This window comes from Zootoca vivipara, chromosome 6 (genome assembly GCF_963506605.1).
Source record: "Zootoca vivipara chromosome 6, rZooViv1.1, whole genome shotgun sequence".
Lineage (NCBI taxonomy): Eukaryota > Metazoa > Chordata > Lepidosauria > Squamata > Lacertidae > Zootoca > Zootoca vivipara.
Window position 1 is genome coordinate 67,677,449 of NC_083281.1, and position 19,053 is coordinate 67,696,501.

The 19,053-nt window shown below is 45.0% G+C and overlaps 1 protein-coding gene across 1 annotated transcript in view; it reads left to right on the forward strand.

The window, feature by feature from the left end:
* Positions 1 to 11,204: 11,204 nt before the first annotated feature.
* The window catches only part of N4BP1 (NEDD4 binding protein 1), a 33,041-nt gene continuing 25,192 nt past the window's right edge, over positions 11,205 to 19,053 (forward strand). The window contains exon 1 of the mRNA XM_035118789.2: positions 11,205 to 11,691. Coding sequence (XP_034974680.1) covers positions 11,383 to 11,691 — 309 coding nt within the window. The 5' untranslated portion in view covers positions 11,205 to 11,382. The remainder of the gene's footprint in view (positions 11,692 to 19,053) is intronic.

Consider the following 19,053-nt stretch of genomic DNA (forward strand, 5'->3'; position numbering starts at 1 on the left):
CTGGTACCTAGCCAAAAATGCTGATCTAGTTGCCTCGTGTTTTTGACAAACTTATCTCTAAACTGAATTCTTATTTTAATATCCATTTGATTGCTGACATCCTAGGAGGAAGGGCTACGTTTCTTACCGAACTAGTGCATTGTATTTTAATCTGTATTTTAATTAATTGTTTTTATGTTTTATTGTAATTCTGTTGGTGTCAGCCGCCCTGAGCCCGGTTTTTGACTGGGGAGGGCAGGGTATAAATAAAAAATTATTATTATTATTATTATTGTTGTTGTTGTTGTTTCATTTTTGTAGCAAAAGCAGAATGTTTGGATATCTTAAAATACGTAGGGATTTTTAAGAGTCTTCTCAATCTAGATTTTGTTTTGCACGCACACACACGAACACACACACACACTGCTCCAAATATCACGTGATCCTGTCCCTTTATTTATCGTAAGTGGAGTTGAGGGTAGCAACACACTTACAAAAGAACCAAGAAATGATAAATTACGTCTTATTGTATTAAGTCAAAGGTTAAACTTATTATTGCCCACCGCAGGCCAACCTTAACCTCAGAATTAATGCCGTAAACAAAAAAAGAAATGCAGGTTGCAGCCACAATACAAAATGTCTCCAAAGGATTACAAAAGTGAAAGGATGCCCCCTAATGGTATTTTTTCTTCTTTACACTCTATCAGTCCGATTGATCTTTTAAAAAACATAAATCCATGCATCAAAACACCCAAACCATTTCCTAATTTGTCCATGTTTATTATTTGTCCCAAAGACGGTCTATTTCTCCATCCCTTTTTCTAAACAAAATGTGATTTTGCAAAGTTATCTGAAGCAGGAATATGTGAAGCAGAGCACGCTTTCCCTCCTTCAATGCTTTGAAAGGTTCTGCACTTTCGCTAATGTGGGATTAAGAGGACTTGTCATTTTGAAAGCAACGCTCGCCTTTTCTAAACCATAGATGTTGTGAACTCCTGCCTTAATTACAGGAACGTCGCTAATCATAGTGTGAACAAAGAGATTATGTCAACCGCTGCGAATCCCAATTAGGGGGGAGGACAGCCGCTCAGTGGTAAAGAATCTGCTTTGCATGCAGAAGGTCCCAGGTTCAATCCCTGGCATCTCCAGTCAGGACAGGGCTGGGAAGGGGGAAAGTCTCTGTCTGAAACACTGGAGAGCTGCTGCCAGTCTGTGCAGACAATACTGAGCTAGATACCGGAACTTCCTCCATTCTGATCAGCACTCTGGGTGATGTCGTCTTAAATGTAAGGAAAGGCTGCAGCTCAGTGGCTGGCAGAGCATCAGTTTTGCATGAGGCAGGTCTCAGGTTCCCCGGCATTTCCAGGTAGGGCTGGGAATGTTCTCTGCCTCAAACCCTAGAAATCGCTGCCAGTCAGTGTATGCAATACTGAGCTAGATTCAGGCATAGGCAAACTCGGCCCTCCAGATGTTTTGGGACTACAACTCCCATGATCCCTAGCTAACAGGACCAGTGGTCAGGAATGATGGGAATTGTAGTCCCAAAACATCTGGAGGGCCGAGTTTGCCTATGCCTGAGCTAGATGGACCAATAATCTGGGTCAGTATAAGACAGCTTTCTGTGGGCTATGCTTGCTGAGTCTTAGAACTTAGCATAGGCCAGAAGAAGACAAGGAAGTGCCTTATTCTAGGTTTTTATTTACTTAATGTTATCCTGTTTTTGAGGTTCCTCATAAAGTCACACAGGAATTTGGAGACACAGGAGTCAGACTGTTGGCCCACTTAGCTCAGTATTGTCTACACTGACCGGTAGTGGCTCTACAGGGTTTCAAACAGGGTTCTCTCCCAGCCCTGCTTTGAGATGCGAGGGACTGAGCCTAGGACCTTCTTCATTCAAAGCAGATGTTCTACCATTGAATTACCTCCCAGCTCTTGCTGAGGGATGACTTCCCCGAAATTACCAGAATTATGGCCCACTACTTGTCCAGAATTTATGTAATTAAAATCAATACATCTAGCCTTCAACAATGATAGCTAAGGATCCCTTGTTTGCCTCTTCCTCCTCCTGCTCACCATTATTTCTGTACGATGTAGAGTTACTATTTATACTAATGACCTATATGTTTTATATGTTTTGTCTTTGTTTTTATATTTTATATATATGCCAATAAAGGTGTTGAATTGAATTGAATTACCTCCCAGTGGTACAGTTCTCCAAGTGCTGTGCAAGTTGTTGACAAAGAAAAGAATAAAACATAGCAGCTATGCAGCAGCTATAAAAGCCAATGCAATTCTGGGCTGCATCAATAGGAATATAGCATCTAGATCAAGGGAAGTAATAGTACCACTGTATTCCGCTCTGGTCAGACCTCATGTGGAATACTGTGTCCAGTTCTGGGCACCACAGTTCAAGAAGGATACTGACAAGCTGGAACGTGTCCAGAAGAGGGCAACCAAAATGGTCAAGGCCTGGAAGCGATGCCTTATGAGGAATGGCTTAGGGAGCTGGGTATGTTTAGCCTGGAGAAGAGAAGGTTAAGGGGTGATATGATAGCCATGTTCAAATATATTAAAGGATGCTATATAGAGGAGGGAGAAAGGTTTGTTTCTACTGCTCCAGAGAAGCAGACATGGAGCAATGGATTCAAACTACAAGAAAGAAGATTCTACCTAAACATTAGGAAGAACTTCCTGACAGTAAGAGCTGTTCGACAGTGGAATTTGCTGCCAAGGAGTGTGGTGGAGTCTCCTTCTTTGGAGGTCTTTAAGCAGAGGCTTGACAGCCATCTGTCAGGAATGCTTTGATGGTGTTTCCTGCTTGGCAGGGGGTTGGACTGGATGGCCCTTGTGGTCTCTTCCAACTCTATGATTCTATGATTATATAGCAATAATGCCACTCTACACAAAAGCCACAATGAGCCTCACAAAAAAGCCAGAGGTTTCTACACACCTACAGTCGTACCTTGGTTGTTGAACGCCTTGAAAATACTTGTCCATTTTGGCTCCCAAATGCCGCAAACCCAGAAGTGAGTGTCCCAGTTTGCAAACATTCTTTGGAAGCCGAATGTCCGACGCAGCTTCCGATTGAGTGCAGGAAGCTCCTACAGCCAATCGGAAGGCGCACCTTGGTTGTCAAACGTTTTCAGAAGTCGAACGGACTTCCTGAACAGATTCCATTCGAGAACCAAGGTACAACTGTATCCCTAACATCCTCCAGCCACACAAGCGAGAGGTCTTATCAACAAGCATACATTCGCCTCTCCGTTTGGCCAGTGGCCAGGGGCAGAGGAAGGGGGCGGTGGGGGCAGTCCGCACCGGGTGTCACCACTGAGGAGGGGTAACAAAATGCCGGGCAGCACTCACCGCGGGGCCTGCAGCGCGCCCGAGCCATGCATCTCTCCTGGGAGTGACGCGGTGGCTTAGGCGCCCGCAGGCTCTGCACTACCCCAAACGGTCTGTCCGCCACCTTCCCCTCAGCTGTAGGGTGGCTGAGTGGGAGGAGGCAAGCAGATTCCTCGGAGGCCCTGCGTAGCATCCTATCCCAGCTGGCCCCGCCCCTGGGAGCAAGGCACGCGTGACGCCCCAGGCACCTGATTGGCTTGCTCCGCTGCTGCCAGTGGCTCCATTTGGGTAATGATGTATGCCAGTGATGGTGAACCTATGACATGCGTGTCAGACGTGACATGCAGAGCCCTCACTGCTGGCACGTGCCCCATCGGCCCATTCGCGCTGTTGTTGTTGTCCCTCCCCCCCATTTGTTCTCCCGCTCTTCCTCACACTACAGCTTGTCTCCGCTGTTAAAACCCGGATCCATTTTTGTTGTTGTTGTTGCTGCTGCTGGTAGCTAGAGATTGGTTTTTTAACCCTTTCTGTGCTGTTTTTTCTGGCGCTTTGGCTGACTATGTCAGTGCTGCATGTTAGTTCCAATGAAGGTATTATTCGTCATTTATTTCTGTTCTCTTTCCCCCCCAAAAAAGTGCAGCAGCTTTGGGGCATCCCCTCCAAAAAAACCTCCAAAACTTTGGTCAACAGCTCCCCCCGAAAGCTCAGCAACTCTGGGCACTTTGTGATAAATAAGGTTTTTGGTTTGGTTAAATAATTAGTTTTTGGTTATATATGTAATATATACAGTTATATATTACAATTATACATTTTTGTTATTTAAACTATAAATATCACGAAATTATGGTTTTTTTCTTGATGTGATACACCACCCAAGTTATGCTCGGTTTTTTGGCAAATTTTGACACACCAAGCTCAAAAGGTTGCCCATCACTGATGTATGCACTGAACCTCTCCCTATATAATCTCCTTTTTTAAAAAAAGTAATGTGACAAGCTTATTATATTATTATTATTATTATTATTATTAAGAAGTTTGGAAACCCATTTGCAATGAATAGGAGAGGGAGCTTAGCTGTTCGAAAGGACAAAAGTAAAAAAATTCTCCCTCAAGTCCCTTGGAGAAGTCTAAACATCTCTTTGGATCCCAGCCAACATTTCCTCCACCATCCACACATCCAAGGCTATTTCCTTTCCTGGCAGAGTTTCTGAACCATGCAACTCTCTTTTCATCTCTGTTTGGAGTGCAGCAATTAAGATCCCGGCACATTTTGCATGCAATGCTTCAGCTGTATTTGGGGCAATGGTTTCTAAATGACATCTGCTTTACAATGGCACCACCAGTTGTCATTCATGCTAGTACTCTATGCTAGTACTCTAACAGTGTTTAACACACACACTCTCTCCTAATGGAAGCAATCCCCTTTCTGTGTCTTCGTTCCATTTGGAAGCAAATATGATCGCCGGGAAATTGAATACAACTCATTATCATACAACAAAATATTGATAAAAAAAATCGCTGCTTGACTCTCTCACAGCCAAACAAACCCATGCCAGTACACCTGCGGGTTTTTTGGAACTAATTAAGGAATTCTAGCAAACACTCAAAACGGGGGCTTCAAAAACAAATGCAAAACCCATTAATTAAAATTCCAAACACCCAGCTTCTGTGGCCACTGAGACTGTAATTGAGAAATGTCTGGCTTCTGTCTTGTTTTGTACTTTTTTTTTTTTAAAGAAGGCTTTATTAGCAATGGGGTAGCAGCAAAGGGAGTCCTGCCAGACGGGATGGGGGTGAAAGATTCTGCCAAGGATCAAGTTCATACCTTGGGAGGATTTCTGGACTCCAACTTGTCCAACTGGAGTCCCAGGTTGCATCTGTGGCTAGGAGTGCTTATGCCTAGCTTAGGCAGGTTCACCAGTTACGACCATTCCTGGAGCAAGTTAGCCTAGCCTCAGTTATCCACAATCTAGTGACCTTCTGCTTGGACTATTCTCTATGTGGGGCTGCCCTTGAAGATGCTCTGGAGGCTGCAGTTAGTGCAGAACATGGCTGCTAGGTTGATAAGTGGGGCAACCCAATGGGACCATGTGACACTGCTCCTGAAAGCACTGCTTTGGCTACCAGTCAGCTACGGGCCCACATTCCAAGTGTTAGTACTAGCATATAAAAGCCAAGTACTAAAAAGAGCACCTTCTTCATTGCCAACCATCTTGATGAGGGCTTGGTGGTGTCTCCACTGGTTGGCACATGGCTTTTCAGTGGTAGGTTCCCCGGTTGTGGAATGCCCTCCCTGGTGAGATGCACCTGCAAAGGAGGAATCTGAAAACATTCCTGGTTACCTAAGCATTTGGTGGCTGGAGAATACCGTTCTCTACTCTCAGTTGTTTGGATAGAGCATAGAGAAGGGTGTCTGTGTGTGCGCAGAAACTAGCCCCAGTGCCAGATTAAACCCTGTGGAGGCCCCTTGGCAGGCAAAATCTCTCCCAAAGTATCTCCCAATATGTTTTTTATTTTACCAACCAACAATTTTAATACTTTATGCTCAGGGCTGCTCTTCTGAGCACATGAAAAAGGTGCATGTCCCACTGGGTTCGGTGGTCTTTTATATATACTGTATATATATTTGTTGTTGTTGTTTAGTCGTTTAGTCGCGTCCGGCTCTTTGTGACCCCATGGACCAGAGCACGCCAGGCACTCCTGTCTTGCACTGCCTCCCACAGTTTGGTCAGACTCACGTTGGTACCTTCGAGAACACTGTCCAACCATCTCGTCCTCTGTCGTCCCCTTCTCCTAGTGCCCTCAATCTTTCCCAACATCAGGGTCTTTTCCAGGGAGTCTTCTCTTCTCATGAGGTGGCCAAAGTATTGGAGCCTCAGCTTCAGGATCTGTCCTTCCAGTGAGCACTCAGGGCTGATTTCCTTCTGAATGGATAGGTTTGATCTTCTTGTAGTCCATGGGACTCTCAAGAGTCTCCTCCAGCACCATAATTCAAAAGCATCAATTCTTCGACGATCAGCCTTCTTTATAGTCCAGCTCTCACTTCCATACATCACTACTGGGAAAGCCATAGCTTTAACTGTACGGACCTTTGTCGGCAAGGTCATGTCTCTGCTTTTTAAGATGCTGTCTAGGTTTGTCATTGCTTTTCTCCCAAGAAGCAGGCATATATTACATATATTATTAAACAAATTTAGTGAAACAAGTTATCAATCAATATAATCAATTACATTTCCCCCCTTTTTTTATTCCCTCCCCTCCCTCCCTCCCTCCCTCTCCCACCCCCTTGGGACTTCCCTCAACTCCCCTTTCTGATTTGTTAATACATATTTTCTGCATGTTATAAATTTGTACATATTTGTACATATTTTATCAGTCATGTGTTCTACCAATAAATTTGTGAATGTTTATTCAAAACCTGCCAAGGAGTCCAAGTCCTTTTGTTGTCGGGTTCGGTGGTCTTAAGCCGCCTTGAGCTCCTCCTTATGAGGAAAATATGGTCTATAAATCTAATAATAAATGAAGCACTGCCACTAAATTTATCGGGGTGTGGGTTCTACTGTTAGGCTGCACTCCATCTCGCCTATTTTAGTCCAGCAAAGTTAGGTGCATCTGTCAGCCATAAGCCAATCATGCTTTTGAGATCTTGTGGATAGGTGAGTGCAGAGGAATGCAGGCATCAAAAGGTTAAAGCACGTTGTCCTTCCCTGCTTCTCCAATCCAAAATTAACCCACCCAGCCCCAAGAAAAAGTTGTTCCTTTTATAAAAAAAATTCTACACCAGCCAATTGCTATAAAATAGTCTTAGGGCAATAAAGCACAATAAAATCGGATAAATGCAGTGTGATAAATTGGAAGTATAATATTGGAAAATCAGAGCATAAAAGTATCTCATCACCCCCCCACACACCCCATTTTTTCACTTAGATCAGCATCAACCCTACTATTAGGCAGTGTGACTCAGCCACCACCCTTTTTATACTTTCTGCACGTGGTATAGCCTGAAGAGGGCTCATGCTGTACTAAGTGAATCAGAGCACAAGCTGAGCAAAGATTCAAACCGCAGGATGAGAAACTACAACCCTGCAAGGTTTTTTAGTTCCATATCGCTTTTAAATTGTACACACAAATGTTACACATATGTGATGCTCCAAAAGAGTTCAGTTTTCTGAAATATCTAAGTATCGGCTTTACTGTACAGCATGAGTCAAGCAGTGAGACTAAAGGTTTAGGGGCTTTCTGTGTGAGGGTTGCCAACTAATCCTTTTGCTGGTGGGGCTCCTCTGCCTTTAACCAATTCACAATGGGCAAAAAAATGGCAGTCAAGCATTTCCCATCAGCATATCTGCCTGCCAGAAAAAAACTTCCCCTGCTGAATTTCGGTTTGATTGGCAGCTGTTAAAGGCACAGGGTGCTTGCCAGGAAAAAAAACCAGTTGGCAACCCAATATAGAGTGGGAGGAGTCCAGAGGCAGCAGGGAGGGCTGGCATCCCAATCTTGTATGTTTTTAGATGTCAGTGGATGTTGTTGATGAAAAAAAAGTTTGCTTTTGCAGCCCAACTCCCCAAGGGACTCTGAGTCGTTTAAGTCCATGACTGGTCAGAGGAGAATGGATGGAGCCAGGGACCAGTACTGTACAGTGGTACCTCTGGTTAAGAACTTAATTCGTTCCGGAGGTCTGTTCTTAACCTGAAACTGTTCTTAACCTGAAGCAATGGGGCCTCCTGCTGCCGCCGCGCTGCCAGAGCACGATTTCTGTTCTCATTCTGAAGCAAAGTTCTTAACCTGAGGTACTATTTCTGGGTTACCAGACTTTGTAACCTGAAGCGTTTGTAACCCGAAGCGTTTGTAACCCGAGGTACCACTGTAGAAGCAAGTAAGATATTTAATTTCCTGTTGCAACAGAGTTCACCTCCCACCTCTGCAAGGAGGTGAGGACCCAGAACAAAGGTGTGCAAGAACTTTAAAAAATTGCCCAGCCGCTTAGCCAAAGACCACCCAAAAACAACATAGAATGACACAGAATGAGGCAGTCTACAACAGAAATTTGAGAGCGTGGATTGTCTCCTGTTTGACAAGATACTGTACCTGACAATGGTCACTGATTGCATTACCTGGTTAATCTAGGCCAGTCTTTTGAGATGGTAAATACCTTAGTTTTTGAACACAGGTCACAGGGCTACCCTATTCATACACAAAATATGTCCTTAAGACAGGATTTGTAAGTGAAAAGTACTACTGGGAAAAGTTTCTCCAAGGTATTTCCTTCTGCAGAGGAAATGTTTAATCATTAGGAGAGCCAATGTGGCTTTTTGGATTGTTCCATGTGCTAAAATGAAGTGCAATTTTCTGAGGGAGTAGTTCCTATTTGAAGGGGGGTGCATTTATAACAGGATTTAAAAGTTTATAACATTGTGATGCTTGGAATTAATATACCATAGAAGAATACATGCACTTATAATGTTCCTAATTTGAGCAAGTATTATTCTCCAGATCACAAACAGTGTGTCTAAACCCCTAAATGTATGGTTTCTGATGCCAGCTCATTTCCTGCCCACTTAATCTGAATTTCTCCTTTCTAGGAAAAATACAATAATTTAACAAAAACCTGTTACTAACGACTCATTGGTGAAATCTGAATGGCCCATTCACCATCTTAAGCTCCCGTCAGGAATCACCCTCGCACTTAAAGCATGCCCAAAGCACATTTAAAGCACATGACTCCCCCCTCCCCCAAGAACCCTGGGGCCTGTGGTTTCCCACTCACAGAGCTACCATTTCCAATACCCTTAACAGACTACTGTACCATCCCCGTGATTCTTTTTGGGGAAGGGAGGGGAGCCATGTGCTTTAAATGTGAATTGAGTATGTTTTAAATGTACTGTACAGTATAGCGTGGATCTGTTTTATTTCTAAAAGTTGCACTGGCTTCATTCAACCAGCTGATGGCACCAATAACCTCAAGATACCCAACAAGGAAAAGTGTGTAGGGTTTTGTTTTTAAAGGCAGATGCACATGGACTGTAAAACAATCAAGAAATACGAGTCGTGCCATTTACCTGCTTATTTACAAACAATTGTGCATTGCTGAGGAAGCAAGAGATTGTGTGTACTAGTGGTCCCCCCCCAAAAAAAGTTTGGACCACCATGGTTGCATAAGCTCATCCCCAGTGCACCTTACCCCACCCTATAAAAAGCACTACTCGGAATAGCAGTTTGCACAACTCACTAAGGAAGATAATAGCACAATATAATTGAAAACAGTAACAATTCATTAATTATCGGATTCAAAATCGAATTAAAACTGGTCAACTTAATTAAGTCAACAAAGCTGATGAACTTGATCCAGTGAAACCAGCTTTGGTATTTTTTGCATCTCCATTCCCCCCTCCCACCGTCCCCTTGCCTCTTAGCGACACCCCCCCCCCCAGGTCATCCCCCTGCCAGGAGCAGCAGTACCATCCACTTTGGGAACCAATGGTGTATGGCAATACAGAACACAACTAACTATTTTGCCCTAGAGAATTGATAATTTATCTAGTCCAGTGCTTCTCAAGCTATCTGATGTCATGGACCAGCAATCCCAGCCCCACAAATGTGTCAGGGCATGGTTCCATATTCAGTCCCCAAATTGTCCGACTCCCACCTAACCTGGGCTGTGGTGGAGTTACTGGGGGCAAGCCCTGACTCACAAACCACCACTGTGAGTAACACAGAGCTAGGTAGCACCCATATTGCATCCATTCCAGACTAAATACATTGACTGTCTATTCATTTCCCGGCTCAGTCCAAAGTGCTGGTGCTTATCTTTACAACCAGAAATTAGTGGCTGGGGAACTGCAGCATTGGGCCCAAACACAGCCCGGCCTTCAGGTCTCTCTACCTAGCCCTCTCCCCAAGATGCCACACTTTTTCTTTGCAGGCCACCAACTCTGGTTTGCCCCCGCCTTGAATGTTTTTGCCTGGATGCAAGGTGCATTGGAATTTTTATAATGTTTCTTGCTTGCCTGGATGGAAGATAGAGAGGGGTGTGTCGAAACTAGCCTACTGTACAAAACTAACGTTTACAACGATGGTTCCGTATCAGATGATGATGATAATGATAATAATAATATCAAACAAATACCTTGGGGGGGGGGTGATAATGAATTGTAGTAGTAGTAGTAATAGAAAATGGGCCTTTTCTGCAGTGGCTGTTTGTAGAACGTTCTCCCCAGAGAGGTTCGGCGGGCGCTTTCATTATACACCTTTAGGTGCCAGACAAAAACGTTCCTCTTTAACCACCCCTTTGGCTGATTGACATCCAGTGCCCTTTTAAAATGTGTTGGGGAAAAGGGGTTCTTGTTTTTGTTTTTATTATGTATTTTGTGGTTTTATGTTGTAACCGCCCGAGACCGCGGGTAGAGGTTGGTATTCAAATTTAATAAATAGTAGTAGGAAGACAGGAGTGCCCGGCGTGCTCTGGTCCATGGGGTCACGAAGAGTCGGACACGACTAAACAACAACGAAGTAGGAATAGAAATAAATAAATAGATAAAAATAACAAAGTAAATATATGGGAAATGGCTGACAGGGGTGTGGAAGCTGTGGAATAGCTGTAACATATTAGATTAATTAAGATTAATCATCGCCACCATTCTCATCCACCCAAATAATATTGCCTGCTTCAAACAGGGCGCCAGTTTGCGGCTCTCCCAAGAGTCACTTCGCCCTCACTTAAAATGGCGGCCGGAGGCTGCGCTTATGGGCAGAGCAACGGAGCCCCGCTGCACCCAGCCAGCCCTTACCCATCACAGAGCAGTAACTGAGAAACGCGCACCGCCGCCTCCGCCCGCCACAGCTCTGTGTGTCGCGCCGGCGCCTCATGGTGACGTCGCCGTTGCATAGCGATGAGGCATTAGCGCTTCCGGGGTGTGGGGCAGGGCGGCGGGGGGAGTTTCCCCGACGGGGTTGTTGTCCTGACTCCCTCGCAAGGCCCGAAGCGATGGGAAGCGGCAGGGGCGGCTGCCGCCAGCAACGCTCCCGCCGCCACCGCTCCTCCGACCGCTCCTCGCCGCTGTAATGGCGGCCTTCACTACGACCAGCAACGAAGCCGCCGCTGCCGCAGGCGCACCGCCGCCCCTGCCGCCGGTGGGTCCCGGAGCCGAGCCGGTGCTGGACGAGTTCACGGCGCCGGCGGAGAAGAGCGGCTGCCTGGAGCGCAGCCGCGCCAGCATCGAGCGCCTGTTCCGGGTCCGCCTGGCCATCCTGGGGTCGCTGAGCAGCGGCGGTTGGGCCGCTCTAGATCTCGGGCAGCAGCAAAACGCCGCCGCCGGGCGCAGGATCTGGCTGAGCCTCCAAGGCCAGCGGGAGGACGTTCGGGCCGCCAAGGTAAGGAGCAGGCAGAGGGAAGTGGGGGGGGGAGTTAATCGCTTATTTGTTTTAATGCATTCATGTCCCAACTCCCATCATCCCTCCAAAGCAGTTCAAGGCAGCTTATCCATTGTTCGTTGGTTTGTTTATTTCCTTTACAGACCACCTTTTTCTACTCCCAAGGAGTTGTCCTTCTCCCCTCCTCCTTTAATCCCCGTAGCAACAACCCCGGGAGGTAGGTTAGGCTGAGAGGGAGTGACTGTGTCCCCAAGTCACCCAGTAAGTTTCATGACCAAGTCGGGGGATTTGAACCCTAGTCTCTTCCAGGCTTCTGCCTGACACACCACTGCACTCCTCCTGCCCTTTGTCCTCGCAACAACCAGGTGAGGTTGTAGAAGCAGAGGACATCCAGTGCAGCTGAATGTCGGAGGGTTCAGGGCAGATGAAATAAAGGGCTTCTTCACCATGCAGCGCATAGTAGTAGGCAGGCAAGGGAGGGTGTATGTGCTTATATATTTAAATTTTACATGACTTCCTGCCCAATAACCCTGTGAGTTAGGTTGGGCTGAGAGTGAGTGACTCGCCCCAGGTCACTTAGTGAGAGCTTCATGGCTGAGTGGGGAAATTGGCCTCCCAGCTCTTAGTCCAACACTGCACCACAACAACTCTGGATGGCTTCTGTTTTAATAGGGCTGTGATATATTTTTGTGTATATAGGAAAATGACTTTGATTCAGTTGCAGAACATTTGCCTTCATGTAAAAGCTCCCATCTTCAAACCCTTGCATCACAAAGCAGGGGTGAGAAAGACCTCCAACTGAAACCGTGGTACTAACAGTCAGTGTTGACAATACAGAACCAAATGGATGAATGATCTGACTCAGTATAAGGCAGCTTCCTGTATTTGTATATAGCTGAGGTAGGGAGGCTGTAGCCTTGAAGATGTTGTTGCACTACAGCTCCCACAACCCCTGGCTGTTGTCCGTGTTGAGTAGGCTGATGGGAGTTGGAGTCCAACAATGTATGGACAGTCACAGGCTCCCCCGTCCTTGGTATATTGTGTGTGAAACATGAGAGAAAGCGCAAGCCATGCTGGGTAAGACCAAATGTCTCTCTAGTCCAGTATTCCCCGCCTTGTCTCTGAGAAGCCTACAGGCAGAACTTGGGACCTTCTGCGTCCAAAGCAGATGGTCTACCACTGGGCTACATCCCTTCTCCTTATTCATGAAGGCAGGAACCCTTTCCTGTTGTTGCTCCCCAGCAATTGATATTGTTATGGCACCTTGTGTGTAAATGGTTCTCTTTTTTAAAAATAGATATGACAGCTTCCTCTCCTGGGGGCTTAAAATCTAAACTACACAGGGAACGGAGGATAGGGAGGAATGAAGGCCGGGGAAGATTGTGATATTTCAACAGCATGTTACATTAAGGCAGGGGTGTCAAACTCAAATTCATCGGGGGCCGCATCAGCAGTTTGGTCACCCTCAAAGGGCCGGTTGTATCTGTAGGACTATGTGTCCACTCTTTATTATCATAAATTATTGTCACTGCATTCAATTATTACTGTTTTTTGTAATAATGTAAGTAATAACTAGCTCTGAAAGCGGAAACATAGTCAGAATAATGGCAAGTAGATATTCAAATGTACAATTATTGTACAATTTATTGAAAAATGATTTTTGGTAACTGCACTGGGTGGTGGAGGCTCGCTAGGGTTTCATGCAGGACCTTTGCAGAGCTACTAGTACCTGGAGATGCTGGGGTCCTTCTGCATGCAGGACAGATGTTCTGCCAGTGAGCCACCACCCTTTACCAAAGGGACTGGCTGAGGTTGACTCACTGGAGCTGCTCTCCTGGTTCCAGGGTTTAAGGGCCAGAAGTATAAAGCAGCATCCTATGTTTCTGAGGAGAGGGAGAGGGAGAGGGAGTAAGGGAGTAAGGGAGGGAGGGAGGGAGGGAGGGAGGGAGGGAGGGAGGGAGGGAGGGAGGGAGGGAGGGAGGGAGGGAGGAAGGAAGGAAGGAAGGAAGGAAGGAAGGAAGGAAGGAAGGAAGGAAGGAAGGAAGGAAGGAAGGAAGGAAGGAAGAAAGAAAGAAAGAAAGAAAGAAAGAAAGAAAGAAAGAAAGAAAGAAAGAAAGAAAGAAAGAAAGAAAGAAAGAAAGAAAGAAAGAAAGAAAAGAGGGAGTGGGAGGGAGATAGGAAGGAAGGAAGGAAAGAGGGGAGAGAAAGAAGAGTTGGAAATGAGGAAGAGAAAAAAGAAGGAAAGAAAAAGAAAGAGGGAGAGAAGACGGAAAGGGAGAAAGAAGGAAGGAAGTAGAGGGAAAGAAAGAATAAGAATGAGGGAGAGGAAGAAAGTTGGGAAGGAAGGAAGGAAGGAAGGAAGAAAGAAAGAAAAGAGGGAGCAGGAGGGAGAGAGGAAGGAAAGAGGTGAGAGAAAGAAGAGTAGGAAAGAAGGAATAAAGAAGGAAAGAAAAAGAAAGAGGGAGAGAAGACAGAGATAAAGAAGGAAGGAAGGAGAGGGAAAGAAAGAATAAGAACGAGAGAGAGGAAGAAAGAAAGGGAAGGGGGGTCGCCGCCTTGATTCAGCACCAGAAAAGAGCGCGAAGGGACCCAGGGGCATAAAGCATTTCCCCGCCCCCAGCTGTTTGTCGGCGCTTTGTTGGCACGGCGCTTCAGCAGCAAGGTCCCACTGCTGGGTCCCGCTGGCTGGGGCGCTCGGCGGGCCACATGACGAGGTCTGGCGGGCCGGATTTGGCCCCCGGGCCTTGTGTTTGACACCCGTGCATTAAGGTATAGTTTAGGGGGATGATCCAAAGGATTCCTGGGGAAAAAATAGAGGCATTATGGTATCTGAACCTGGAGGCTATACATAGCCATTTTGACTAGTTGTTGTTGATAGCCTTACTGTGTGTGTGTGTGTGTGTGTGTGTGTGTGTGTGTGTGTGATGTAACACCTGTTATTATATCATAGCATTAAAGCAACCAAACAGCTCTGCTAACAAGTAGGTTATGATCCTAGTGCAGGTATAGTCAAACTCAGCCCTCCATATGTTTTGGGACTACAATTTCCATCATCCCTGACCACTGGTCCAGTTAGCTAGGGATGATGGGAGTTGTAGTCCCAAAACATGGAGGGCCAAGTTTGCCTATGCCTGTCCTAGTGGGATACTATCTTATACTGGTTTACAGTACTGTATATGAAAGTAAGGTTAACAAGCCAATCTTCATTGGGACATTAATTTCCTTTCATATAGCACCCACATACACATTCAGATTTGTCTGTCTGTGCACACACAAATAATAGAATATTACTCATTTTGAGTTCATGAGATAGGGTGGGGTGTAAATTAGTTTCCTTCTTCCTCATTCAAGTATGTGTGTGCATATGTTCTTGCACATATAGACATGCAGTAAAGGGATTTATAGAACACCCTATCCTAAGTACTCGGGTGAGCTGTATATATTTTACACCTGACAAGGTATTTGCCCATCCTTATCATAAGGGCTCAAGGAGGTTAATAGCTTCAGGTACAATAGAACATGATTATAACTCAGTGGCCTTAAGGCCTTGAGATAGAGTATTTCTCTTGTGTACAATGTGTGTTAACAAAATGCTTGTGCATCTTATTGTGTGTATCTAAAAATGCAGGCAACAACTGTTTTATGCTTATCCAGTATGTGTGTCAACGGGCGGACTGATGCATTCTCTGCTGACACGCAAGGGGGTCAGGAGCATGATCCTCACGCAAAACGAGGCTCTTTAGTTAAGGCGAACTATATGTATTTGGGTGTGTAGAAAATAAGCACAAGAGGGATATATTTGCTTTAGCATGCTGTATTCTGAGGGCTCAGGGTGAGTTAGAGCCACTCAACAAGTGTGAGAAGCCTGCTGTTTCAGGATGAGCTGTTGCTATGTAAAATTTTGTAATGGACAAAGGTCATCCCATCAATTTTAACAATTTTAAAATGTTAACACTCAGTTGGCACCATGTTAACTTATATCTTTTTCTGGGGACCTCAACAGCATGATCTGCAAATTCAGGTGCTGCTGCCACCTGAACTTTAGCTTGCTGTAAAGGGAGTTGCTTTCAGGGGAACTGCCAAGCCTTCTCTATTGCAATCTTCAAAATCATCAAAAGACTGTTTTCTTCTGCTAGACTTTTTGAGATGTATAATGTTGCCCTCAGTCAGGACTGTATCCCCCTGGGCATATGATGTGCTGATACTAGCAAGACGCTGACCATCAATCTGGGGACTCAGTGTACGTTGCTTGATACCTTCTTTGTACTTCTCAGTTACACAAATATTTGAGTATACTGTATAGAGGGAGGAGGAAGAGATTTATTTTTTTTAAATGCAGTGGAACAGGAGCCTGAGTTGGTGACTGGCCAGCATGTACTTAGGGTGCCACTGTCACAAGAAATAAGCATGTGGGTGACAGATGGAAGGAGAGAAACATGTGGCCTTGATGGTGCTGCCCTTCAGCAGTATTGCATAGTCATTTCTAGTTCCACAATTAACTGGCAAATCCTGGCCCATTATGAATTTCCAAAGACATGAGGCCAGCACCTTCCAATTAGTTGTAGAACCTTGTTAGTAGCAATTTGTGGGTTGTGGAAATGGTGCCAACCCAATAAGAAAAGAGAGAACTGCCAACACACAGTGCCCAAAATGAAGGAGCCGAGGGAGACAGGAAAAGCTTTGGAGTGATTGCCAATTGTTAGGTTGGAGGGGCTTGAAATTTGGGCCACCCATCACTTCAGTTTGCAAAATGGTTATTTATATGTTTTTATGCATGGAATGCATAAAAATGGGGGTGCGGGTGGTGCTGTGGGGTAAACCACAGAGCCTAGGGCTTGCCGATCAGAAGGTCGGTGGTTCGAATCTCCGCAACGGGGTGAGCTCCCATTGCTCAGTCCCAGCTTCTGCCAACCTAGCAGTTAGAAAGCACGTCAAAGTGCAAGTAGATAAATAGGTACCGCTCCAGTGGGAAGGTAAACAGCGTTTCCGTGTGCTGCTCTGGTTCGCCAGAAGCGGCTTTGTCATGCTGGCCACATGACCTGGAAGCTGTACGCTGGCTCCCTCGTCCAATAATGCAAGTTGAGCGCCGCAACCCCAGAGTCAGTCACAACTGGACCTAATGGTCAGGGGTCTCTTTACCTTTTATGCATGGAATAAGATTTTTTTTTTTTTGCTTCAACCAAATAAAAAGATTTTCCTTAAATGGTACTGTTTTTGAATGTATGGAAAGAAATATGTTTATATGTCCCTTTAAAAAAAATAAAAGAATTATAGAGAAGCCACTTAGTGCTTTATATAGGGGACAAACTTGGTCATACATCCTTATGAGTGTGTCTTGCTTTCCTATCAGGCAAGTAAATTCCTTTCCCTTCATACAACTTATTCAAGTGTTTGGAAATAACATAATGGGGGGAGTTGCCTTAGGACTTTTAGCAGTGGGGGAAGTGTACATTTTGTGGGTAGGAAGTATACATTCCACTCTTTCCTTCCCCCCCCCAAAAAAACCCTTTAGTGTTTGCCTTTGTGATCAGGTTTTGAGAATTGTTAGACCCCTGGTTTGCCTAAGAGCCTAAGCATTTGGCATCCAAAGCATTATAGAAATAGTTGCATGTACCCTGAAATGGGAATCTGTTTCCCTAGACAGCAGTTTTCTCCATACACACCCCTCTACCACTCAGCATAGGCACAAAGCATAGTCAGTAGTCAAGGGCAGCAGGTGTCTAAATCATCTGGAGGGCTCTAGGTTGCTGAAGGTTGTTCTGCACTGACTCCAGTGGCTTTCTGGGGTTTCAGGCAGGTGATTGAACCTGGGCTTTCTGCATGCAAAATCACTGAACTACAATCCTTCTACCTACCAAAAATAAGGTGAGATGAATATTTCTCCCCTTCCTTGTGTCAAGCGAGGATTAAAAAATTCTTTTTGACATAGAATTGTGTGCTTTATTGTTCAGATGGAAGGACAGGGAGGGAGGGAGGCAGGCAGACTCCATAAGTTTGAATTTATAATCCTCAGGCCTGGCCACATAAATGTCCATTCTTAGTTTGGAAATACTTTTCCAGCCCTGGACCAAAGTATGAGAATTGCTTTGCTTCCACAGGGTTAAGCAATTCTCTTTCAGTGTGAGCTGTTGTAATGTCTCTGGATTGTGGGAAATAGGAAAGGTGATCAGCCCACAAAGTAATGATATGCCTAAAGCACAAAAAAGTTTTACAGAGGATATATTTATAGTCACATGCAACTTCTTTCAAAATCCACAGAATGACACTTGTTTTACTCCTTAAAAATATTCAGTGTGTCTGAGGCTTGTGCATTTTTTGTCAATTCTAGCCGTACCTCCTTGGAAGTCGAACGGAATCCGTTCCAGAAGTCCGTTTGACTTCCAAAACATTTGGAAACCAAAGCGCAGCTTCTGATTGGCTGCAGGAAGCTCCTGCAGCCAATCAGAAGCCCCATCGAGCGTTTGGCTTCCAAAAATAGTTTGCAAACCGGGTTTGTGGTGTTCGGGAGCCAAAACATTCAAGAACTAGTAAGCTGTCGGAAAACCAAGGTACGACTGTATGTAAGTTTGAGTTCAAACCCAGACTCATTCTAGATCAGCAGCAGAGCTGCTCAGATCTTCAGGAAGGGCCCTTTCACACATTAAGGAGAGGCAAACACAGGAATGCCACAGAAATATACCTTAATGTGCTGATAAGCATAGCTGTGTAGTACAAATTTACAAGCATGCTTACACTTTCCATGCTTACGCTTTACATGTTAGTTTGTAAATCAACATAAATGTGTTGCGGGAAATGGCCTTAAGACTGGATTGGGGAGAGATTCCCTGCATGTTCAAAGGAATTTTTGCTCAGGTGTAGGTTGTTCTGTGGTAATATGGAAAATTCTAAAGAGTAAGGTCAGGCACCCCCAAACTTCGGCCCTCCAGATGTTTTGGACTAGAATTCCCATCATCCCCAACCACTGGTCCTGTTAGCTAGGGATGATGGGAGTTGTAGGCCAAAACATCTGGAGGGTCGCAGTTTGGGGATGCCTGAGTTAGGTTATTGGATGGTTTGTTTCAAAATATCTCTACCCTGTCTTTCTGATTTCTGCCACCAAGGTAGCTTACAATACAAATCATTTAGACAATAAAATCCTCATTAGCAATATTAAAACATAAAATGATAACTAAATAGCACCATTAGAAGAGGTAACAATAAAATCAAATGCAATGGAAAATAAGTTGGTTTTAATTATGTTAACCCCACACTCAATCTAATAAGGCACGCAGAACAGCATACATAATGTTTTGGATCACTAATCTTTTGAGACCCATGGGTACGTTTGGCATTTTGAGCAACTGCCGTGATAGCTTCTCCCAC